The 26,444-nt window shown below is 46.3% G+C and overlaps 1 protein-coding gene across 5 annotated transcripts; it reads right to left on the bottom strand.

The window, feature by feature from the left end:
• Positions 1-25,095, bottom strand: apc (APC regulator of WNT signaling pathway). 5 transcript variants are annotated; one of them, XM_074618477.1, is made up of 18 exons: positions 24,880-25,095; positions 21,571-21,774; positions 14,819-14,974; positions 11,895-11,982; positions 11,555-11,777; positions 10,148-10,256; positions 9,909-10,022; positions 9,748-9,834; positions 9,277-9,327; positions 9,104-9,190; positions 8,664-8,841; positions 8,374-8,574; positions 8,149-8,244; positions 7,697-7,836; positions 7,534-7,611; positions 7,260-7,376; positions 6,294-6,508; positions 1-6,196 (listed from the first exon to the last, which is right to left on the bottom strand). In XM_074618477.1, exons 3-18 carry the CDS (start codon positions 14,951-14,953, stop codon positions 1,144-1,146), a joined length of 6,972 nt encoding a protein of 2,323 aa, XP_074474578.1. In that variant the 5' UTR covers positions 14,954-14,974; positions 21,571-21,774; positions 24,880-25,095; the 3' UTR covers positions 1-1,143. The 5 variants fall into 5 exon arrangements, with proteins under 5 accessions (XP_074474578.1, XP_074474575.1, XP_074474579.1 ...); XM_074618474.1 differs by lacking the exon at positions 21,571-21,774 and having other exon boundaries at positions 8,664-8,889; positions 24,880-25,094; XM_074618478.1 differs by lacking the exon at positions 21,571-21,774 and having other exon boundaries at positions 24,880-25,094.
• Between the last annotated feature and the right edge of the window lie 1,349 nt (positions 25,096-26,444).

Here is a 26,444-nt window from a genome sequence, read left to right as displayed (position 1 = left end):
AACGTTTGCACCTAAAATGTTGAATTTTTATTGTTCATCATCTGGTTAACATTTCACCAAAAAGAGTTGTTTTCCTCAGCATCAACATAAAAATCAAGTTACAGCCATGAAGAACACTGTGGAAACTTATTTTGGCAAAAAAAAAAACATTTTTGTTTTAAATTATGTGCTTCAAAGTTAAAAGGTTTTACAGCAATAACTTACGTTTTACAGTGTTATTTGTTTCCAACGAGGCACGGAGCGGGAAGTTTTCAGCCAACAGACGACGACGACGACTACAAATCCTCAAAATTCACCAGGAAGTTCAAGAACAAACGTTTCCTCACATACCGGCTCTTCAACGTGTTTAAATGTTTACAGATCGGTCGGCTGGCGGCAAACTTCCCTCTGCAATAAATGCCGTTTGTGTGAGTGACGAGTGAGGTTCTGAAAAACTGATTTTTACATCCGTCTGACAGAGAATCTTTAATTTGAACATCACAGCTGTCAAACATCTGCTCATTAAACTACGTCACTGAATGCAGCTGAAAAAGGTTTTCTGGATTATTTTGGATTATTTTGGACTCAAACAAGGTTAACTTTGAAACTCTCATCTCAAACTGCATCAGAGTCGACACGTTCGTCTCCACACGGAGAAAATAAATTAATTTCTACCCAAAAAACGGGAGAAAAATCTCGTTTTTCCTCAGAACCAAACTCCGTTAAAAAAAACATGAAAACTTCCAAAAGAGCCGAATCAGCTCCGACGCTACAGCTAGCAGAAACATCATCATCATCATCGTCATCATCGTTATATCACCATGGTAACGGTCATCGTTAGGGGGGCGGGGCCATGCGGGAACACAGGCAGAAAGGGGGCGGAGCTAAGCGCTACACATCATTTTTAGTGGTATAAAAACATAAAAAGCTCATTTTTAAAGTTTTCTCTGGTCGATTAAAGAACCGTGACGGACAGGTGAGGGGAGCCAATGAGGGGAGAGGAGGGAGGGGAGGGGGCGGGGCTAGCACTTAAATACACTTCCTGTACAGTTCACAAACACTTTCTGACATTTCTCCCTCCGTATGTACACGTCCTCCGTTCTGGCAACTGTCCAAACTGTGGCAGCCATTCTGTGTCTACAAGAGTCTTCTTCCTGGTTCTTTTCACACCGACGTCACTATGTACGAACCGCGTTCTCCGCCGCTGCCGCCGCCGCCCTCTCCGCCCTTCGGCTCCCGCTTTTTGGTGACGGGGGTGGGGATGAGTGAAGGTCGCGTGGGGGTTGTTGAAGATGCTGTCGTGGTGGTTGGCGTGGGGGTGGGGGTGGGGGTGGGGGTGGGGGTGGTGGTGACCTCAGAGTTGCTCTTCCTCGGGCTCGGCGTGTAATTGAAGGGGCTGACCCGAGCCGCCACGGCGCCGCTGCGCTGCTGACTGCGTTGCTGCTGCTGCTGCTGCTGCTGCTGCTGCTGGTGCTGCTGGTGTTGGGGGCGCTCGGGCGGCGGCGGCGGTGGCGGCTTGTCGTCGAGGCTCTCGCAGCTCCGGCGCAGGTTGAGGTTGGAGGAGGAGGAAGAGGAGGAGGAGGGGATCTTGGAGGACGCGGGGCTGTCGATGACGGGCGGGGCGTTGGCGGTGGTGGGAGAGCGGGCTGAACAGGAGGAGGAGGAGCGCGGGTTGTTGACGGGACAGTCCTCCAGACGAACCCAGACGTCTTCGGATTTTTCGGCGAAGCTCCGTCCGGCTGACGAGTCGCTGCCGCCGCTGCCGCTGCCGCCGCTACCGCCGCCCTTTGCCTTCCTCCACGTTCCCTTCGACCTCACAGCGCTCTCCTCCTCGCTCCGCCCCTTCTCGCTGGACTCCGATGACGCCGACAGCACTGACGACGAGCTTCCTGACCTCTTCCATGTTCCCACGCGTGGTAACGATGTCGAGTGTTTACCGCCGCTCCCTCCTCCTCCTCCCCCCCCGCCACTGTTTTCCCGCTTCCAGGTGCCGGTGCGGCTGAACCGTGATGATGTCACTTCCTGCGGGCGTGACGGGCTCTCAGAGTGTGAGCGGTTGATGTCGTGTCTCCTAGTTGTTGCTGGTAGCGGTGTATCGGGGCTGGACGGTGACTCTAACGCCGCCGCCGCCGCCGCCGCCGCCGCCGCCGCCGCCGCCGCCGCAGACTCCTCCAGCTTCCTCTTCAGCGTCGGGCTCGGTGCTTCTTTGATGAAGGTCGACTGACGGACCAGCGCCGGCTTCTCTGGCTCCGCCTTCGGCTTCTTGGCCGCCGTGGAGCCACTGACCCTCGACGCCGACTCGCTCCTAGGGATGCCGCCGCCGCTCCTCGCCGCCCCGCTCTGTTTGGCCGGTCTGGAGGCCGATGAAGACGATGATGATGCACTTCCTGGAGACGCCGTGCGCGGCATCTGCAGCAGCTTCCCTCCTTTCTGATTGGCTGCTGTGGAAGAGTGAGACGGCGTGGAGTCCCGAGAGGACCCGCCTCCTCTGTCGGCGCCTTCGCTGCTTCCTGGAGGTTTGGCCACGGCTGCCGCTCTGGGTTTGCTCCGCCCCCTGGCTGCTGGCTCCGCCCTCGGCTTACCCGTTATCAGACTCCTGCTGTACACCTTCTTCCCGCCTCTCAGCGCCTTCGCCTCCTCCTCCTCCTCTAGCTCCTCCTTCTTCTTCTTGGCCTCCAGCGAGCTGCGTTCACCGCTCTTCAGGATCCTCGCCCCTCGCTTCACCGCCGCCTCCTCCTTCTCCTCCACATCTTCTTCTGCGTTGTTATTGGCTGCCGGCAGGCGGAACGGCGAGCCCACAGACTTCAGGGACAGGACCGAGTCAGAGTCTGATGACGGTTGGCGGGACAGAGACGTGGCGGCGGCGGCGGCAGCGTTCAGGCTGCTGACGATTGAGTTGGCGCCTTCCTGGATCGCCTTCCAATCAAATGACTCTGAATCAGGGGAGGCGGGGCTTCTTGGCGCCTCTGAAGGCTCCTCCTCGGCCAAAATGCCATCTTCAGCTTTGGTGACTGGAAGTGGCGTTACGACGGAGGCGTTGGTGGCGGCGGCTGCAGCTTTCTTCTTCTTCTTGGGCATGGCGGAGCTGATGCACTCCTGCAGCAGGTCGTCTTCTGAGTCGATGCTCAGCGAGCTGAGCGACGAGTTCCTGGAGAAGCAGACGGGCGTGTCCTCCACGTGGAACGCTTTGGGGGCGTAGCCGCTCGCCGCATTGGGGCGGGGCTTCAACTCTTCCTGCGGAGGAGGAGGAGACTTTATTGCTGCTTTGCCTCCATCTTGCTGCTCAGGCGGCGGCGGAGCGAACTCCTTGTTGTTGTTCTCCTGGTCGATGTCGCTCAGCGAGCTCAGGGAGGAGTTTCTGGAGAAGCAGACGGGCGTGTCCTCGATGGCAAACTTCTGCTTCTCGTCCGTCGTCGACGCCGCGTTGGTTGCAGGTTTCGTTCGCGGGAAAACAGCCGCCGTCTGCTGCTTCCTCTTCCTGCCTTCTTCTTCTTTTCTTTTCTTCTCTTCGTCCTTCTCACCGCCGTCGTCTTCGTCGAAGTCGAGCGAGCTCAGCGAGTCGTTGCGTGAGAAGCAGCACGGCGTGCCTTCAATGGGCGTGTAGTGGTGCGGCGAGTCAAAGGCAAACCCTGGTTTTGCTTTGGCGGATGTTGCCGTGGCGACGCCATAAGCCGCCCGCTGGGGCATCGGCTTCACCGGCGACGTCGGCTTCTTCTTCTGCTGCTGCAGGCCGAGAGGAGGCGGGACCGGAGGAGGAAGAGGCGGGGGTTGGAGGTGCTCGCTGTTCGCTGCTGCTCTGATTGGTTTTCTGGGTTTGGCTTTGGGCATGGCGGCGCTGATGCACTCGGCGAGGATGTCGTCACCATTCTCACCCTCAGGTAGTCCCGCCCCCCTCCTCTGGCTGGAGGGGGGCGGGGCTACAAGTATGACAGCTGCTGCTGCCTCCTCATTGGGTGGGGAGTCGATGGTGAGGTCACTAAGCGAGGTGGCGGTGGAGAAGTTGAGCGGCGTTCCCTCCACGCAGTAAACTCTCGGCACCTCCTCCGCTGGCGGCGGCACGTCCTTCCTCTGCTGTGATTGGGCGCGGCTTTGAGGTGGGTGGAGCTTATAAACAGGAAGCTGGCTGGGTTTCCTTGGCGCTGCTTGTTGCTGTTTCTTTGGTTTCCGTGACGACTTGGGCATGGCCATGTTGATGCACGCCTCCAGGATCTCAATGTCATCGTCGTCGTCCGATTCGTCGAGGATCGGTTTCGCAGCCGCCTCCTCCTTCCTCTCCTCGTTTCCTCCCTCCTCCTCCTCTTTCTTCCCCCTCATCTCTGCTGCGATGTACGGCTCGTCCAGACTGAGCGCGCTCAGACTGGAGGCTCGGGAGAAGCCGTGCGGCGTGCTCTCCGTGGCGAAGTGCAGCAGGACGTCTGCGCTGCTCTCCTCGTCCTTCTTCTTCGTCTTTTCCTCCTCCTTTGTGTTCTGCGTCGCCGGCGGCAGCGGCGGCGTCTTGGAGCGGCTCGGCGGCATAGTCTGTCCCGGGCTGTCAGGCAGGTCGCTGGGACTGACCACGCCGCTCGGCACGCCGCTGCACGGCTCGCTGGAGCGCACGGAGCTGGCGATGGAAGAGGTGGAGAAGCTGTCGAGGGAGCTGACGGACGTGCAGCGGCTGAACATCAGCGGCGTCTCCTGAGCGTACGGCTGCTCCGGTGGACTCTTCGGAGTCCTGGCGCCCGATGACGTCACATGGTGGTGGTGATGGTGGTGGGCGTGGCCGTGATGGTGGTGGTGAGCACGTCTTCCCCGTGAGGAGGAAGCGGCGGTAGCAGTGGCGGTCTGGCTCTCCGCCTCCTTCTGCTGCCTCTGCTGCTGCTCGTGTGCGTCTTTCTCGCTGACAGGAAGTGTCGGGTAGTCATTACTGCCGCCGCCGCTGCCGCCCCTCCTCTTCCTCCCAATGACATCGCCGTCCTCATCTTCCTCCTCTGATGACAGCGAGGAGAGCGAGCTGCCTCTGGAGAAGCAGATGGGCGTGTCCTCCACGCAGTACGTCTGCGTGGACTCCTGGTTGCCTTTTGGCCCCGTCCGATTGGCTGTGGGTGGAGGGGGGCGGAGCTTGTTGGCAGAGGATGACGGAGGAGGTGGGACGGAGGGGGCAGCGGTCTCTTGTGGCTTGAACAGCGGTTTACGGGCGGCGTCAGTGCCGTACTTCAGGCTGTAGTCGATTGGCTGCTCGCCGGTGGAGTCACCAACGTAGTCTGACGTTGCCGTGGCGACGACGTAGCGCGGCTGCGGGGCGGACGCTATGCAGCCGCTGGTCGGTGCCGAGTCACCGCCGTCGTTCCTCCTCCTCAGCCTGGCGTCCGTTTCGTCGTCCTCGTCGCTCTCGATGCTGCCGCGGTGACTCGGACTCTGTCTCCCAGAATTCAGCTGTTCGTCGGAGTACTTCAGGCTGTAGTTGATGGGCGTGTCCAACTCCGCGCCGTCGTCGTCCGCCATGTGGTTGGCGCTGCGGATTTTGTGTGCGAGGTCGGCCGGGTACTTCCTGTAGACGCAGCACTTGTTGTCTCGGCTCTCGTCTGACGAGTAGAACGGCTCCGCTGACGGTTTGGTCTTGCCGCGGTTGCCGTAGCCGTCTGCGCTCGTCACGCTGTTGAGGCTGTCGCTGGACGCTCGGACGCTGGGCGGGAACACCGGCCGAGCGTATGTCACTTCCTCACCCGTCCTTTTTGAGCCGTCTCCGTTCTTCGGGCTCGACAGCACCGGCGTGTTGGTGTATGAGCGCGTTGTGTTCCCTCCTCCTCCTCCTCCGGCGCCGTTACAGCCCCGCCCCTTCCTGTGCGCCGCCTTGGGGCTCAGGTTGTCGATGTTGTCGAAAGTCTCTGACAGCTGTTGGGCGTCCAGCTCCTCGAATAACGCCTTCTGTTTGCGGGCGTGCAGTGATGGGGCGCCAGCGCCCGGCGACACCACGCTGGCATCCTTGTAGCGTGCCGGCCGGTTGGCCATCAGGTTACGCAGGGCGGCGGCGCTGCCCATGGCGATCATCTTGTGCCGGGAGTGAATGAGGTTGCGCAGCATGCCCACGGCGCCCAGCTCCCATAATGCCTCCTGGTCTTTGGCGTCTCTGGCCGACAGATTCCAGAGCGTCCCGCAGGCGTTGGACACGATGGTCAAACTGTGAGACTTCAAGTGCTGTAGCAGCGTCGGCAGGCAGCCGTGCTCACGCAGGATCTGCCTGCAAGACAACAACCAGGGAGAAGAGACACAATATTTAATCCACCTAGTGGTTACTATGGCAACTACAGGTTGTTTACTTGTTTCCCGTTGTTTACCTGTGCGCTTCGTTGGTGGCGATGAGGCTGGAGACGTTGCGCAGGATGCCGCCGCCGCTCTCGATGATGGCGAGCGTGTTGGTGTGGCTGCGGTGCGTCAGCGTTCCCACCAGAAACGCCAGAGCGCCGTCCACCGCGCAGATATCCGCCTTGTTCTCCGTACAGTGAGCCGACAGGTTCCAGAGCGCGCTCAGTACGGACTTCAGGGTCGACTCCTGAAGGAGCAGAAGAAGAAAAAAACAGCTGATGTCAGAGCGTGCTCAGACTAGAGCTGTTAAAGCTAACGGGATGATAATATAATATATAATATAACAATAATATATATATATATATAATATAATAACGAGTTAACGCAAATTAGTTTGATTTATTTAACGGAACTTGTGATTTTTAGGTCGTAGCGGCTCAGTTTTAAAGCTAGAGTGAAGATACTGGGATCATATGAAAATGACCGAAAAATGATCACGGCTCCGGCCTCTGCTCTCCTCTTTGGTTTTCACTACACACAATGCTACGGAGGCTCAACCAAACTGTGTCAGCTGGTAATGACCGAATAAAGGCAGAAGAAAAGTACAAAATGTGCTAAAAATGTCCCAAAAAAATAGGAAAAATTAACAAAAGATATCAGAAGAAAAGTCTGAAAAATGTCCTAAAAATGATTGAAAAAAGGGCAGAAGAGAAGTTAGGAAAATGTAAAGAAAAAAGTCTGAAAAGGCTTCATAGTAAACTCTAGAACCTGATGAATCCATCGGTACCAACCATGTCAGACTAGCTGGTCATGAAGGAGGTTAAATAACGCTCCAAACTGACACTAAATGTTGGAGAGGAAAAACTGTCATGGCCATGTTCAAAGGGGTCCCTTGACCTCTGACCTCCAGATCAGTGAATGTAAATGGGTTCTATGGGTACCCACGAGTCTCCCCTTTACAGACATGCCCACTTTAAGTCATAGTCAACAATATTTACCTTCTGGACCTCGAGAGCACAGCCCGTCAGCGCTCGCACGCTGCCGACCTCACGCAGCGTCTTCTTACTGTTGACATCAGCACGCCACGACAAGTTCCTCAACACGCTCGCTATCACCTAAAAAAAACAAACAGGAAGTACAACGTAAAAATATAAAACAACAAAAACGACAACGAAATATTCAAAAACGACACCAACAAAAACATTGAACTAAATAAACGTCAGACAGACAAAACAGGCGTGAGGCAGTTGCCGTGGTAACGGGTGAGTTTACCTGCTGCAGGTCTTCGCTGTCAGACTTCAGCTGAGCGACCATCGCTCTCATGCAGCCCTTCATGGAGCACAGCGTGGCCTGATGGGAAAACAACAACGTGAAGCTGTGATCTGGTTAAAACAACCAACGATGTGTAAACGTGTTGTTCGTGTTTTCCTCCAACCTTATTGGCTACGTCTCCGAAGGTCAGGTTGGTGAGCGCCATGCCGGCGTATCGCCGCAGCGTGACGCTGTAATGATCGCTGCTCAGACCGAACATCTCACAGTCCACCTGCAGCAGCTCCGCCACCGCCTGCAGACCGCCTGCAGGGACGAAAAACCCACAGAGATACAGAGAGTATAAATACCAATAAATTAAACAAGTCAGGACTCGTTAGTCAGGACTCGTTAGTCAGGACTCGTTAGTCAGGACTCGTTAGTCAGGACTCGTTAGGCAGGACTCGTTAGGCAGGACTCGTTAGTCAGGACTTGTTAGTCAGGACTCGTTTAACCAGTCCAGACTCATTAAACCAGTCCAGACTCGTTAAACCAGTCCAGACTTGTTAAACAAGTCGGGACTCGTTAAACCGGTCAGTTTTTCCAGTTAGTAAATCAGCTGTCTATCGTCACGCTCACCGAGTTCGTTCATGGCGTGCCGATGTTCCTCGTCGAAGGAAAGTTTCATGAGGACGCAGACGGCCGGACAGATCTGATGCTCCACTGGAGACGGCACTGAAGACACAGTAACACACAGTATTTATATATACTTTATGTATTATATAACACATTATATATATATATTATATACACAAGAGGCTGTCTGTCCTCCTGATTGGTCAGAGTGTGTGTGACATCACTCACTGGGGTTGTCCTCCTGGTCGACGCCCCTCTCGTGGTTCTCCTGCCAGCTCCAACACTCCTCGCAGTAATGACGCACCTGCTCCAGCAGGTGGAGCACCCTGATCTCACGCCGGCCTCGCTTGTCGTCGGGCTGGCTGTGAACGATGTTGTGCAGCGCCGCCGACGCCCGCGCACGAGCCTCTTTACTGCCGCGGGAGTTACCTAGGCAACAGGAGAGATGTAAATAAAACAGGTAAAGGTAAAAGAGTTACCTGTGACAACACTTTACTTCTATGGGAACTAGTGGTTACCTAGCAACAGGGAGTCCTTGTCGTTGCCGTGCAGCAGCTGGATGAGCAGCGGCAGACAGCCCGACTGACGCATGGCGATGCACGAGTCCTGCGAGCTCGACATGGCGAGCAGAGTCCGCGACATGTCGTCTTTATCATGAGTCCCCAACATTGACAGAAGACTGTACACCATCTCCACCTGCAGGGGGCGACACAAGCAACTGTTTACAGTGTACACTGTTTCCACCTGCAGGGGGGCGACACAAGACAACTTTTTACAGTGTACACCATCACCACCTGCAGGGGGGTGACACAAGACAACTTTTTACAGCGTACACCATCTTCACAGATGGGATTTTTTTTTTTACAGCGCTCTGGTTGCTGCTTGGTTATTGAGGTGATAAAATATTTTGGCGGAGGGATACAGTATTTAAGGGTTGTTGCTAGGCAGAGTTAGTAACCTTGGTTCCCAGGTGGCTGGTGATTCGTCGAGGCACAGAGTAGCTCGCCTCATTGGCTGGTTCGTGGTCCAACCGGCTGCTGGAGCTCTGAAGGAGGAAAAAAAAAAAAAAAAAGGTTAAAACAAAATAAATAAGATTCAAAATAAGACGAAGAAGAAGAACGAGATGCTCACCTGAACTCCGGCCAATCCGCTGCTGTCGCTCGGCCCCTGAGCTTCCTCCACCTGGAGAGAGAGAGAGGACAGGTGAACGTTTCATCCACATCAGATTAAATAAACATTAGCACGAACTAAACATCTAAAATGACTTTGAATGATTAACTAATGATAATGTTTAATCTTTGTAAAGTGACCTTTAACATAAATCAAACATTAAAAGTGGTTTATTTTTGTTCATAAATTTATAAACATTTTATTATTTTAAAAATGTATTTAATGGTTTTTTTTAATAATTTGTATGTTTGTTTTAATTTTGATGTTATGTTAAATACATTTTTCTTTTTTTTTTATAAACAAGATTTTGCTCCAAGCAATGACATCACAATAAGCAAAAATACCAACATCAGCACTGGTGGACGATTACTACTGCAGAGTTCAAAGGGTTAACATCACATTAAGATCATCACATAGAACAGGTGAGTTTACCTGTGAGGTCACCTGGGAGGCTACCTGCAGCCGTGCTCCCAGTCTCAGGATGTCTTTCTCTATCTGCTGAATACGGGACACGCGAGCCTGAGGACACACACAGAGTGTTGTTGACTATGGTGTCGTGGTTCAGGTGAACAGGTGAACAGTAGTGATCCTACCTGCGCCCTCCTCTCCATCTCCTGACAGGAGCCCAGCTGCTCCTCCATCGCTGAACGGATCTGACGAGCCTCAAACTCCAGCTGGCGCCGACTCATGTCCGTCTGCAGAGTGAACTGACACACAAACGCTCGTCACGTCACCGGGGCAACGGCAACCGGGGCTCATGGGTAATGAAGTATTTAGAGACGGAACATAAACGTAGAAATACTTCCTGTGTAACAGTAAAACGTGTTCTTACGTTCTCAGTGAGCGGCAGACTGTCGATCCTCTTGGTGAGATTCTGCAGCTGAGCGTAATACCAGTCCTTCTCCTTCTCCTCCTTCTCCAGCTCAGCCAATAGGAGAGACCTGAGGGAGCAGCAGCCAATCAGAGAGAGACAGAGACAGACATGAGCCAATCAGAGAGCAGGACAGAGACAGACAGGAGCCAATCAGAGAGAGACAGAGACAGACAGGAGCCAATCAGAGAGAGACAGAGACAGACATGAGCCAATCAGAGAGCAGGACAGAGACAGACAGGAGCCAATCAGAGAGAGACAGAGACAGACAGGAGCCAATCAGAGAGCAGGACAGAGACAGACAGGAGCCAATCAGAGAGCAGGACAGAGACAGACAGGAGCCAATCAGAGAGAGACAGAGACAGACAGGAGCCAATCAGAGAGAGACAGAGACAGACAGGAGCCAATCAGAGAGAGACAGAGACAGACAGGAGCCAATCAGAGAGCAGGACAGAGACAGACAGGAGTCAATCAGAGAGAGACAGAGACAGACATGAGCCAATCAGAGAGCAGGACAGAGACAGACAGGAGCCAATCAAAGAGCAGGACAGAGACAGACAGGAGCCAATCAGAGAGCAGGACAGAGACAGACAATAGCCAATCAGAGAGCAGGACAGAGACAGACAGGAGCCAATCAGAGAGCAGGACAGAGACAGACAGGAGCCAATCAAAGAGAGACAGAGACAGACAGGAGCCAATCAGAGAGCAGGACAGAGACAGACAGGAGCCAATCAAAGAGCAGGACAGAGACAGACAGGAGCCAATCAGAGAGAGACAGAGACAGACAGGAGCCAATCAGAGAGAGACAGAGACAGACAGGAGCCAATCAGAGAGAGACAGAGACAGACAGGAGCCAATCAGAGAGCAGGACAGAGACAGACAGGAGCCAATCAAAGAGCAGGACAGAGACAGACAGGAGCCAATCAGAGAGAGACAGAGACAGACAGGAGCCAATCAGAGAGAGACAGAGACAGACAGAGAGAGAGCGACAGAGAACATTTTAATTCTGACAAAAACTACATAAATAAACAAGAAAAAAAATCTATCCTAGTACTAACAGCAGTACTTTTAGTAGTACTACTTACAGCAGCAGTGATAGCAGTACAATCTGCAGTAGAACCCGTAGTGTAATAGTACTGCAACAGTACTACTGGTACTAGTACCAGTTGAACACATTTAAATGTGTTGTAGCTGTAGTATTACTTTGTGTATTCTGAGTGTACTACTTCCAGTACTCTCAGTAGTACTACTGCCAGTACTCTCAGTAGTACTACTGCCAGTACTCTCAGTAGTACTGTCAGTAGTTGCAGTATTACAGTACTATTAGTAGTTACAGAATGACAGTACTGCCAGTACTCTAAGTAGTACCTCTCCTTCTCCAGGTCCTCCAGGCAGCGGTCATGGCTGTCTCTGCCCGCAGTCGGCAGCCCTTTCCTGGGGAAGCCGGCGGTCGTCGGGGGGCCTGGAGCTCCGGAGCCTCCAGCTGCTCCTCCTGGAGCTCCAGAACCAGAAGAGGTCGAGCTGGAGGAGGACGAGGGGGGCAGAGGAGGCCTCGACCTGGGCTTAAAACCCGCAGACTCCAGGCTCATCTCTAGAGGAGGAGGAGGGAGATCACATTACACAGTGTGTGTGTGTGTGTGTGTGTGTGTGTGTGTGTGTGTGTGTGTGTGTGTGTGTGTGTGTGTGTGTGTGTGTTTGTTTTGCTCACCTTTCAGTCTCTCAATGAGCTCCAGCTGAGAGCCAGACGCGTCTCCAGACTCTTCTTCTATGGTGCCCTGCAGCTGCTTCAGCACTTCCTGTTTTACATGAGAAAATAAAAGTGGTCCAGCGTTACATCACCGTTCACCAAGTCTGTGTTTCCTCATCCGACCACCGGGGGGCACCAGAGTCTTTAAAATAAAAACATACTCCTGACAAAACAACACAAATATTCATGATATTAATACATTATTAATCACAACTATAATGAGGTTATTGTTGAAATGAGTAACACACATAATAACTGATTTATACCACCGTCTCTCTCTGTCTCTAAATCATTGTTTCCAGACTCACCACGATGAAACGGCAGCGTTCATACAGCGACATGATGGAAACTAACACTACTCACACTGTCCATGAGTGTTTTCTGCTCATCGACAGTAAACAGGAAACGGGAAACAGGACACGGGAAACGGGAAGTGAGTGTGAGTTTGGAGGGGAAGGACAGGACAATAAAGAATAAAACTACAAGTTAAAAAAACAACAAAAACACAGAGAGACACGAATATACAGAAAAAAAAACAAGACAGAAACTATGAGAACAGTCAGAGAATGAATTAAACTAAAAACTAAAATCAGGACAATAAAAGAAATAAAAATGTGGAATGTAACAAAATAAATAATAAAAACAGACAGAAACAATATAAAACAAATGGAGAGGAGGGAAAAGACACGGCAGGAAAAACAAGACAATTAAACAATCAGAACAAAATATCTAAAGCTATAAAACAAAAACTAAAATCAGAAAATTAATTAATCAAAAAACTAAATCAGGACAATAAAAGAAATAAAAATGTGGAAAGTAAAAAAATAAATACTAAAAACAGACGGAAACAATAAAAACTGAAGAAAAGAATTAAAGCAGAAAAAATAAAACTATAAAACACGTGGAAAGGAGGGAAAAGACACGGCAGGAAATACAAGACAATTAAACAATCAGAAAAAAAAACATTGAAAGCAATAAAACAAAAAATAAAATCAGAAAATGAATTAAAGCAATTAAACAAAACGCTGCAATAAAGGAAAAAAAATAAAAAGAGAAAAAATAAAGAAAGGAAAAACAACAGAAAGTGAACGACAATAAAAAGAAGAAGAAGAAAGGCGATGAAGAAGAAGAGAGTGAGGGAAGACGAGCAGAGACGTCAGACAGCTCACTGACAGGTTTCCTGAGTCCTCTACGGGAAACCAAAGATCCTCAAACAGTCAAATATCTCACTCTGATCAACAACAAGGAGCTCATTCTGAAGCTCACAGCAGCGCGTGATTGGTGGAAAATACCACAAGTCTATTCTGGGCCGAAGACAGAGAGACACTGAGTCTATATGACAGACAGAGAGAGAGATCTACATGTATGTTCCTTCCTGTAAACGTGTACATGTATGATGTGTACATCAGACCGGCTCATCTGGTTCTTCACTAACAGTCAGGTCCTCCTTTAGGTGGACAGAAAACTGAAGATCTCAGACTTCAATGTGATCTGACGTATGTTTGGATTATAATTTTGACAAGTTTGTCTGCATTCATCTCTCGTTATACAAACGTTGAGCAGTGAGCAGTATTTCAGTAGTACTGTGTGCAGTATTTCACCAGTACTGTGTGCAGTATTTCACCAGTACTGTGTGCAGTATTTCAGTAGTACTGTGTGCAGTATTTCAGTAGTACTGTGTGCAGTATTTCACCAGTACTGTGTGCAGTATTTCAGTAGTACTGTGTGCAGTATTTCACCAGTACTGTGTGCAGTATTTCACCAGTACTGTGTGCAGTATTTCAGTAGTACTGTGTGCAGTATTTCACCAGTACTGTGTGCAGTATTTCACCAGTACTGTGTGCAGTATTTCAGTAGTACTGTGTGCAGTATTTCAGTAGTACTGTGTGCAGTATTTCACCAGTACTGTGTGCAGTATTTCAGTAGTACTGTGTGCAGTATTTCAGTAGTACTGTGTGCAGTATTTCACCAGTACTGTGTGCAGTATTTCACCAGTACTGTGTGCAGTATTTCAGTAGTGCTGTGTGCAGTATTTCAGTAGTACTGTGTGCAGTATTTCAGTAGTACTGTGTGCAGTATTTCACCAGTACTGTGTGCAGTATTTCAGTAGTACTGTGTGCAGTATTTCACCAGTACTGTGTGCAGTATTTCAGTAGTACTGTGTGCAGTATTTCACCAGTACTGTGTGCAGTATTTCAGTAGTGCTGTGTGCAGTATTTCAGTAGTACTGTGTGCAGTATTTCACCAGTACTGTGTGCAGTATTTCAGTAGTACTGTGTGCAGTATTTCACCAGTACTGTGTGCAGTATTTCACCAGTACTGTGTGCAGTATTTCAGTAGTACTGTGTGCAGTATTTCAGTAGTACTGTGTGCAGTATTTCACCAGTACTGTGTGCAGTATTTCAGTAGTGCTGTGTGCAGTATTTCACCAGTACTGTGTGCAGTATTTCAGTAGTACTGTGTGCAGTATTTCAGTAGTACTGTGTGCAGTATTTCACCAGTACTGTGTGCAGTATTTCAGTAGTGCTGTGTGCAGTATTTCACCAGTACTGTGTGCAGTATTTCAGTAGTACTGTGTGCAGTATTTCACCAGTACTGTGTGCAGTATTTCAGTAGTACTGTGTGCAGTATTTCAGTAGTACTGTGTGCAGTATTTCACCAGTACTGTGTGCAGTATTTCAGTAGTGCTGTGTGCAGTATTTCAGTAGTACTGTGTGCAGTATTTCACCAGTAGTGTGAGCAGTATTTCAGTATTATGATGAGTACTGACCTTCATACTGGAGGTCTCAGTATTTCTCAGGTACGTTTTTTTTACAGCAGTTCTGAAGTCAGCAGTACTGTGTGCAGTTTTTCAGCAGTACTTGAGTAGTATTGTGAGTACTGACCTTCATGTTGCAGGCCTCACTTTCCAGTTTGGTCAGGTGGTTGGAGTTGTCCTGCAGCTCCTGTCTCAAGTTGGAGTTCTCCATCTTTAACACCTCCACCTGTCTCAGCAGCTGGTCGTATGACGCTGCCGCCATGTTGGAGGACCCACGTCTGACCTGCAACACAAACCAGGAACCGTCACACTGAAGTACTGTAGTACTAGGGGTACAGCGGTTATGTTTTCATAGCGAGTTGCTTCTGGCCCTCTAGATGCATCCATCCGGAGCTACTTCATAAAAGTGAAAGTTTAACTGTGACTCGCTGCTGGTCAGTCACACGAGGGGTTAACGTTAGATGGGACGAATGCAGCAGTGTTGTGTGTGTGTGTGTGTGTGTGTGTCAGCATCATGTGATGTTCCCTCTCTGTTACAAACATTGATGTCACTGTTTGACCGTCACATGATTCACCAGCTGATCACAACACACAGACACACACTTTAAACTGTAGGACTGCAGCACTACAACAATGTAGTTCTACAACACTGCAGTCTAATCTGCAGGACTACAGCGGGGGGGGGGGGGGGGGGGGGCTTCATTTTAGGGACGAGTCGAGCACATTGTCCACGGCTCACTGACTGCTGGATGCTGGTACAGTAACGTGTAGAGGTGGTAAAAACTGAATCGATTCACAACTTCCAAAAATCAACATCTAAAAAGATGTTTCCTCCAACAGAACACAGATATACAGATACTGCTCCTGATGGACAGGACTCCTACACACTACGGCCGTCAACACATATTCTAAATTCAAAGATATATTTGAATTGTAAAAAAACAGACATTCAAATGTGAAAATTAATATTTTTTTAAAAATAATGTTTTTGAAAAACAGTGGCACTCGTATGTATTCTATATCTGGTACCTTAGGAGGCTCTGATTAATGTACACTGAATATTTGATGTTAACAGACGTACACGGTAAACATTTACTAAACTGTGATCACTGTACGTCTCTGTACACTGAGACAGTCTCCATGTTTTACAGTATAAATACACGTTTACAGTTCATTAGATGTTTTGTGGCTCATTTAAACGTCATCTACACAGTACTACATGTCATCTACACAATACTACATGTCACCTACAGAGTACTACATGTCATCTACACAATACTACATGTCACCTACAGAGTACTACATGTCATCTACACAATACTACATGTCACCTACACAGTACTACATGTCATCTACACAATACTACATGTCACCTACACAGTACTACATGTCATCTACACAATACTACATGTCACCTACACAGTACTACATGTCATCTACACAATACTACATGTCACCTACACAGTACTACATGTCATCTACACAATACTACATGTCACCTACACAGTACTACATGTCATCTACACAATACTACATGTCACCTACACAGTACTACATGTCATCTACACAATACTACATGTCATCTACACAGTACTACATGTCATCTACACAATACTACATGTCACCTACACAGTACTACATGTCATCTACACAATACTACATGTCACCTACACAGTACTACATGTCATCTACACAATACTACATGTCACCTACACAGTACTACATGTCATCTACACAATACTACATGTCACCTACACAGTACTACATGTCATCTACACAATACTACATGTCACCTACACAGTACTACATGTCATCTACACAATACTACATGTCACCTACACAGTACTACATGTCACCTACAGAGTACTGCATGTCATCTACACAATACTGCATGTCATCTACACAATACTACATGTCACCCACAGAGTACTACATGTCATCTACAGAGTACTACATGTCATCTACAGAGTACTACATGTCATCTACACAGTACTACATGTCACCTACAGAGTACTGCATGTCATCTACACAATACTGCATGTCATCTACACAATACTACATGTCACCCACAGAGTACTACATGTCATCTACAGAGTACTACATGTCATCTACAGAGTACTACATGTCATCTACACAGTACTACATGTCACCTACACAATACTACATGTCACCTACAGAGTACTACATGTCATCTACACAGTACTACATGTCACCTACAGAGTACTACATGTCATCTACACAGTACTACATGTCGCCTACAGAGTACTACATGTCATCTACACAGTACTACATGTCACCTACAGAGTACTACATGTCATCTACACAGTACTACATGTCACCTACAGAGTACTACATGTCATCTACACAGTACTACATGTCGCCTACAGAGTACTACATGTCATCTACACAGTACTACATGTCACCTACAGAGTACTACATGTCATCTACACAGTACTACATGTCATCTACACAATACTACATGTCACCTACAGAGTACTACATGTCATCTACACAGTACTACATGTCACCTACACAATACTACATGTCACCTACAGAGTACTACATGTCATCTACACAGTACTACATGTCATCTACACAGTACTACATGTCACCTACAGAGTACTACATGTCATCTACACAATACTACATGTCACCTACACAGTACTACATGTCACCTACAGAGTACTACGTGTCATCTACAGAGTACTACATGTCATCTACACAGTACTACATGTCATCTACACAGTACTACATGTCATCTACACAGTACTACATGTCACCTACAGAGTACTACATGTCATCTACAGAGTACTACATGTCATCTACACAGTACTACATGTCATCTACACAGTACTACATGTCATCTACACAGTACTACATGTCATCTACACAGTACTACATGTCATCTACACAGTACTACATGTCATCTACACAGTACTACATGTCATCTACACAGTACTACATGTCACCTGCAGAGTACTACATGTCACCTACACAATACTACATGTCACCTACAGAGTACTACATGTCATCTACAGAGTACTACATGTCACCTACAGAGTACTACATGTCACCTGCAGAGTACTACATGTCACCTACACAATACTACATGTCATCTACAGAGTACTACATGTCATCTACAGAGTACTACATGTCACCTGCAGAGTACTACATGTCACCTACAGAGTACTACATGTCATCTACAGAGTACTACATGTCATCTACACAGTACTACATGTCACCTACAGAGTACTACATGTCATCTACACAGTACTACATGTCACCTACAGAGTACTACATGTCATCTACAGAGTACTACATGTCATCTACACAGTACTACATGTCATCTACACAGTACTACATGTCACCTGCAGAGTACTACATGTCACCTACACAATACTACATGTCACCTACAGAGTACTACATGTCATCTACAGAGTACTACATGTCACCTACAGAGTACTACATGTCACCTACAGAGTACTACATGTCATCTACAGAGTACTACATGTCATCTACACAGTACTACATGTCATCTACACAGTACTACATGTCATCTACACAGTACTACATGTCATCTACACAGTACTACATGTCACCTGCAGAGTACTACATGTCACCTACACAGTATTACATGTCATCTACACAGTACTACATGTCACCTACACAGTAATACATGTCACCTACAGAGTACTACGTGTCATCTACAGAGTACTACATGTCATCTACACAGTACTACATGTCACCTACACAGTACTACATGTCATCTACACAGTACTACATGTCACCTACACAGTAATACATGTCACCTACACAGTACTACATGTCACCTACACAGTACTACATGTCATCTACACAATACTACATGTCACCTACACAGTACTACATGTCATCTACACAATACTACATGTCACCTACACAGTACTACATGTCATCTACACAATACTACATGTCACCTACACAGTACTACATGTCATCTACACAATACTACATGTCATCTACACAGTACTACATGTCATCTACACAATACTACATGTCACCTACACAGTACTACATGTCATCTACACAATACTACATGTCACCTACACAGTACTACATGTCATCTACACAATACTACATGTCACCTACACAGTACTACATGTCATCTACACAATACTACATGTCACCTACACAGTACTACATGTCATCTACACAATACTACATGTCACCTACACAGTACTACATGTCATCTACACAATACTACATGTCACCTACACAGTACTACATGTCACCTACAGAGTACTGCATGTCATCTACACAATACTGCATGTCATCTACACAATACTACATGTCACCCACAGAGTACTACATGTCATCTACAGAGTACTACATGTCATCTACAGAGTACTACATGTCATCTACACAGTACTACATGTCACCTACAGAGTACTGCATGTCATCTACACAATACTGCATGTCATCTACACAATACTACATGTCACCCACAGAGTACTACATGTCATCTACAGAGTACTACATGTCATCTACAGAGTACTACATGTCATCTACACAGTACTACATGTCACCTACACAATACTACATGTCACCTACAGAGTACTACATGTCATCTACACAGTACTACATGTCACCTACAGAGTACTACATGTCATCTACACAGTACTACATGTCGCCTACAGAGTACTACATGTCATCTACACAGTACTACATGTCACCTACAGAGTACTACATGTCATCTACACAGTACTACATGTCACCTACAGAGTACTACATGTCATCTACACAGTACTACATGTCGCCTACAGAGTACTACATGTCATCTACACAGTACTACATGTCACCTACAGAGTACTACATGTCATCTACACAGTACTACATGTCATCTACACAATACTACATGTCACCTACAGAGTACTACATGTCATCTACACAGTACTACATGTCACCTACACAATACTACATGTCACCTACAGAGTACTACATGTCATCTACACAGTACTACATGTCATCTACACAGTACTACATGTCACCTACAGAGTACTACATGTCATCTACACAATACTACATGTCACCTACACAGTACTACATGTCACCTACAGAGTACTACGTGTCATCTACAGAGTACTACATGTCATCTACACAGTACTACATGTCATCTACACAGTACTACATGTCATCTACACAGTACTACATGTCACCTACAGAGTACTACATGTCATCTACAGAGTACTACATGTCATCTACACAGTACTACATGTCATCTACACAGTACTACATGTCATCTACACAGTACTACATGTCATCTACACAGTACTACATGTCATCTACACAGTACTACATGTCATCTACACAGTACTACATGTCATCTACACAGTACTACATGTCACCTGCAGAGTACTACATGTCACCTACACAATACTACATGTCACCTACAGAGTACTACATGTCATCTACAGAGTACTACATGTCACCTACAGAGTACTACATGTCACCTGCAGAGTACTACATGTCACCTACACAATACTACATGTCATCTACAGAGTACTACATGTCATCTACAGAGTACTACATGTCACCTGCAGAGTACTACATGTCACCTACAGAGTACTACATGTCATCTACAGAGTACTACATGTCATCTACACAGTACTACATGTCACCTACAGAGTACTACATGTCATCTACACAGTACTACATGTCACCTACAGAGTACTACATGTCATCTACAGAGTACTACATGTCATCTACACAGTACTACATGTCATCTACACAGTACTACATGTCACCTGCAGAGTACTACATGTCACCTACACAATACTACATGTCACCTACAGAGTACTACATGTCATCTACAGAGTACTACATGTCACCTACAGAGTACTACATGTCACCTACAGAGTACTACATGTCATCTACAGAGTACTACATGTCATCTACACAGTACTACATGTCATCTACACAGTACTACATGTCATCTACACAGTACTACATGTCATCTACACAGTACTACATGTCACCTGCAGAGTACTACATGTCACCTACACAGTACTACATGTCATCTACACAGTACTACATGTCACCTACACAGTAATACATGTCACCTACAGAGTACTACGTGTCATCTACAGAGTACTACATGTCATCTACACAGTACTACATGTCACCTACACAGTACTACATGTCATCTACACAGTACTACATGTCACCTACACAGTAATACATGTCACCTACACAGTACTACATGTCACCTACACAGTACTACATGTCATCTACACAGTACTACATGTCACCTACACAGAACTACAACTACCACACATCCTCACATCTCCCTGTTTAACAGTTTCTCCATCATCAATAATGAATCAATAATTCATTGTGCTGGATGGTGATCAAACACAGCGATCAGTCTGATCCTGGATCAGCTGAAACAATAGAAACCAGTAAAGGACACAATAGAAAACAACCTCTCATCATCACCATCATCACCATCCTGCTTTTATTTTTTATTTCCTCCCTCAGCCTCCATCCTCCATCACCGGTCGGCCATTTTCTCTCTCTCCATCATCCCTGCCTCCACCTCCTCCCATCCTCCCATCCTCCCTCTCTCATCCTCCATGACAGGAAACACACACTAAACAGATTAAATCCACCACAGAAGAAGAAAAACACACCAGAGGACAGACAATGAAGAAGAAAAGATCAACCTCCCGCTTATCCTCCATCCTCCCCCCTCTCTCCTCCTCTGTCCTCCCTGTCCTCCCGTCCTCTCCATCCCTCCCTCTCTCAATAACCCCGTTGATATAAAATAAAAACAAAGAGAGGAGGACGGATGAATAAAGGATGAATAGATTGTGGATAAAGAAAGAGAAAATGGCAGCTCACCCCATCGCTGTAGCCTCCATCACCCTCCCTGTCTCTCCCTCTCTCTGTCTGACAGAGGCCAGTCAGCTGGGCGAACAAGCAGCCAATCAGGAGGCAGAGACACAGAGAGAAGGGGAGGGGGGGGAGGAGGCGGGGGGGGGGCTGCCTCTCCCTCCTCCTTATCCCAGAATGCTTTGCAGCTGCTGCTGCAGGGCAGGCAGTGTCCTCTCTCTCTCTCTCTCTCTCTCTCTCTCTCTCTCTCTCTCTCTCTCTCTCTCTCTCTCTCTCTCTCTCTCTCTCTCTCTCTCTCTCTCTCTCTCTCTCTCTCTCTCTGCAGTCTGATCAATACTGGACTCTTCTTCATGTATTAATGTTAGTTTACTGTGATCAATACTGGACTCATATATATATATATATCTCATTGTTGTGAAATATATAATTCACAACAATGATCCGCTACCTGAACATTATCCCACTTATTACAGTTACTCTGCCAGAGTCCAACATCAGAACTGCACCCATAGCAACGGTCTGTTATATACACCGTGATTGACCAATCAGAATCGAGTATTCAACAAAGCTGTGTAATATATATATATATATATATATATGCATTTATACAGAAGTATTATCAGCTTCATGTACTTAAGTATCAGCAGTACAAAAGTATTATCAGCTTCACGATGTTGAAGTATCAGCAATAAAAGTACAGAAGTATTATCAGCTTCGTGTAGTTCAAGTATCAGCAGTAAAAGTATACAAGTATTACTGTACAGTAGCAGTAAGTAGTAGTACTGTACAGTAGCAGTAAGTTGTAGTACTGTACAGTAAGTAGTAGTACTCTAGTAGTACTGTACAGTAGCAGTAAGTGGTAGTACTGTACAGTAGCAGTAAGTAGTAAAACTGTAGCAGTACTGTACAGTAGCAGTAGTACTGCAGTAGTACTGTAGCAATACTGTACAGTAGCACTGCAGTAGTACTGTAAAGTAGCAGTAGTACTGCAATAGTACTGTACAGTAGCAGTAAGTAGTTGTACTGTAGTAGTACTGTACAGCAGCAGTAGTACTGTAGCTGTACTGTACAGTAGGCAGTAGTACTGCAATAGTACTGTACAGTAGCAGTAAGCAGTAGTACTGTACAGTAGGCAGTAGTACTGTACGGTAGCAGTAGTGTATTTTTGAAAAAAAAAAAAATTGCAATAATGACTGAAGATAAAACTGAGTCATAGTATTTGTAACAATAAAGTAGCAGCAGATAGTAGTCTATGTAGTAGTGGTACTAAAAGCCACCAATAGTACTATTACCAGCTGCAGTAACACTAAGCAGTATTAGTAGCACTGCAGTGGTACTGTACAGTAATAGTAATCCATATTAGTATTAGGAGTAACGAACAGTAACAGTAAGCAACAATCAGTACTGTAGTACTTCTGTAGTAGTATTGCAATATTAATGTACAGTAGCAGTAAGCAGTAGCACTGTAGTAGTATTGCAGTAGTATTGTAGTGGTACTAACTGTACAGTAGCAGTAAGTAGTAGTATTGTAATAGTACTGCAGCAGTAATGTAGAGTAGCAGTAGGCAATAGTACTGCAGTAGTACTAAACAGTAGCAGTAAACAGTAGTACTGTAATAGTACTGCAGTAGTGCTGTCCAGTAGCAGTAAGCAGTAGTACTATAGTAGTACTGCAGTAGTACTGTACAGTAGCAGTAAGCAATAGTATTGCAGTAGTACTGTACAGTAGCAGTAAGCAATAGTACTGTAGTAGTTCTGCAGCAGTAATGTACAGTAGCAGTAGGCAATAGTACTGCAGTAGTACTAAACAGTAGCAGTAGTACTGTCCAGTAGCAGTAGTACTGCAGTAGTACTTCAGTAGTACTGTACAGTAGCAGTAAGCAGTAGTACTGCAGTAGTACTAAACAGTAGCAGTAGTACTGTCCAGTAGCAGTAGTACTGCAGTAGTACTGCAGTAGTACTGAACAGTAGCAGTAAGCAGCTACAGTACAGTAACAATAAGCAGTAGTACTGTATAGTCACAGTAGTACTGTAGTACTGCAGTAGTAGTAGTACTAGTACTGTAGTAGTATTGTAGTAGTATTGCAGTAGTAGTAGTGTAATAATACTGTAGTACTCTAGTAGTACTCTAGTAGTACTGCAGTAGTAGTATTGTAGTAGTATTGCAGTAGTAGTAGTGTAGTAGTACTCTAGTAGTACTGTAGTAGTACTGTAGTAGTATTGTAGTAGTATTGCAGTAGTAGTAGTGTAGTAGTACTCTAGTAGTACTCTAGTAGTACTGTAGTAGTATTGCAGTAGTAGTAGTGTAGTAGTACTGTAGTAGTACTCTAGTAGTACTGTAGTAGTATTGTAGTAGTATTGCAGTAGTAGTAGTGTAATAATACTGTAGTACTCTAGTAGTACTCTAGTAGTACTGCAGTAGTAGTACTGTAGTAGTATTGCAGTAGTAGTAGTGTAGTAGTACTCTAGTAGTACTCTAGTAGTACTGTAGTAGTACTGTAGTAGTATTGTAGTAGTATTGCAGTAGTAGTAGTGTAGTAGTACTCTAGTAGTACTCTAGTAGTACTGTAGTAGTATTGTAGTAGTGTAGTAGTACTGTAGTAGTACTCTAGTAGTACTGTAGTAGTACTGTGGTAGTACTGTAGTAGTATTGCAGTAGTAGTAGTGTAGTAGTACTGTAGTAGTACTGTAGTAGTACTCTAGTAGTACTGTAGTAGTATTGCAGTAGTAGTAGTGTAGTAGTACTGTAGTAGTACTGTAGTAGTACTCTAGTAGTACTGTAGTAGTATTGCAGTAGTAGTACTGTAGTAGTACTGTAGTAGTACTGTAGTAGTACTGTAGTAGTACTGTAGTAGTATTGCAGTAGTAGTACTGTAGTAGTACTGTAGTAGTACTCTAGTAGTACTGTAGTAGTACTGTAGTAGTATTGCAGTAGTAGTAGTACTGTAGTAGTACTGTAGTAGTACTCTAGTAGTACTGTAGTAGTATTGCAGTAGTAGTAGTGTAGTAGTACTGTACAGTGGCAGATGTGACAATAGCAGCAGCTCTGTTAGCATTAGCTGTTAGCTCAACATCACTGACCTGCTACTTTATCTCCATGTTCCCAGAACACATCCAGTAACATCTGCAGTCTGTCGGTTCATTAAACACCTCTGCTTCTTTAAGTCCCCGTTAAGCCCGGTAACCGTCACCACAGAGCCGTCCAAACACACCGACACCGACCAAAACAAACGGTTAGCACGGAGCTAGGCTAGGCTAGGCTAGGCTAGGCTAAGCTAAGCTAAGCTAAGCTAGCAGCAGCAGCTCGGTCTGTCTCACCTCAGAAAACACCAAAGTCCTCCAGACCGGAGGACTCACCGGAACATCACCGGGGACACGCACACCGCCGTTAAACGAGCCGGTAGAGCCGGTGGAGGCGGCTCATGTCTCCGGTCTCAGCCGGGAAGAGTTGAACAAAGTCCGGAGAAGTTTAACTCCGACTGAGCCTCTCTGAGAAACTGCTGCTGCGCCCCGCCATCTTGTGTCTGTGTGTCTGAGGAGTACTACACTGAAGTACAAGTACATCAATACCACCAAGTACTACACTGAAGTACAAGTACATCAATACCACAAAGTACTACACTGAAGTACAAGTACATCAATACCACAAAGTACTACACTGAAGTACAAGTACATCAATACCACAAAGTACTACACTGAAGTACAAGTACATCAATACCACAAAGTACTACACTGAAGTACAAGTACATCAATACCACAAAGTACTACACTGAAGTACAAGTACATCAATACCACAAAGTACTACACTGAAGTACAAGTACATCAATACCACAAAGTACTACACTGAAGTACAAGTACATCAATACCACAAAGTACTACACTGAAGTACAAGTACATCAATACCACAAAGTACTACACTGAAGTACAAGTACATCAATATCACAAAGTACTCCACTGAAGTACAAGTACATCAATACCACCAAGTACTACACTGAAGTACAAGTACATCAATACCACAAAGTACTACACTGAAGTACAAGTACATCAATATCACAAAGTACTACACTGAAGTACAAGTACATCAATATCACAAAGTACTACACTGAAGTACAAGTACATCAATACCACCAAGTACTCCACTGAAGTACAAGTACATCAATACCACCAAGTACTACACTGAAGTACAAGTACATCAATACCACCAAGTACTACACTGAAGTACAAGTACATCAATACCACCAAGTACTACACTGAAGTACAAGTACATCAATATCACAAAGTACTACACTGAAGTACAAGTACATCAATACCACAAAGTACTACACTGAAGTACAAGTACATCAATACCACCAAGTACTACACTGAAGTACAAGTACATCAATACCACAAAGTACTACACTGAAGTACAAGTACATCAATACCACAAAGTACTACACTGAAGTACAAGTACATCAATACCACCAAGTACTACACTGAAGTACAAGTACATCAATACCACCAAGTACTACACTGAAGTACAAGTACATCAATACCACCAAGTACTACACTGAAGTACAAGTACATCAATACCACAAAGTACTACACTGAAGTACAAGTACATCAATACCACAAAGTACTACACTGAAGTACAAGTACATCAATACCACAAAGTACTACACTGAAGTACAAGTACATCAATACCACAAAGTACTACACTGAAGTACAAGTACATCAATACCACAAAGTACTACACTGAAGTACAAGTACATCAATACCACAAAGTACTACACTGAAGTACAAGTACATCAATATCACAAAGTACTCCACTGAAGTACAAGTACATCAATACCACCAAGTACTACACTGAAGTACAAGTACATCAATACCACAAAGTACTACACTGA

Source organism: Sebastes fasciatus, chromosome 19 (genome assembly GCF_043250625.1).
Source record: "Sebastes fasciatus isolate fSebFas1 chromosome 19, fSebFas1.pri, whole genome shotgun sequence".
Classification (NCBI taxonomy): domain Eukaryota; kingdom Metazoa; phylum Chordata; class Actinopteri; order Perciformes; family Sebastidae; genus Sebastes; species Sebastes fasciatus.
Note: the sequence above shows the minus strand (reverse complement) of the source record. Positions and strands in the feature narration are given on the sequence as shown.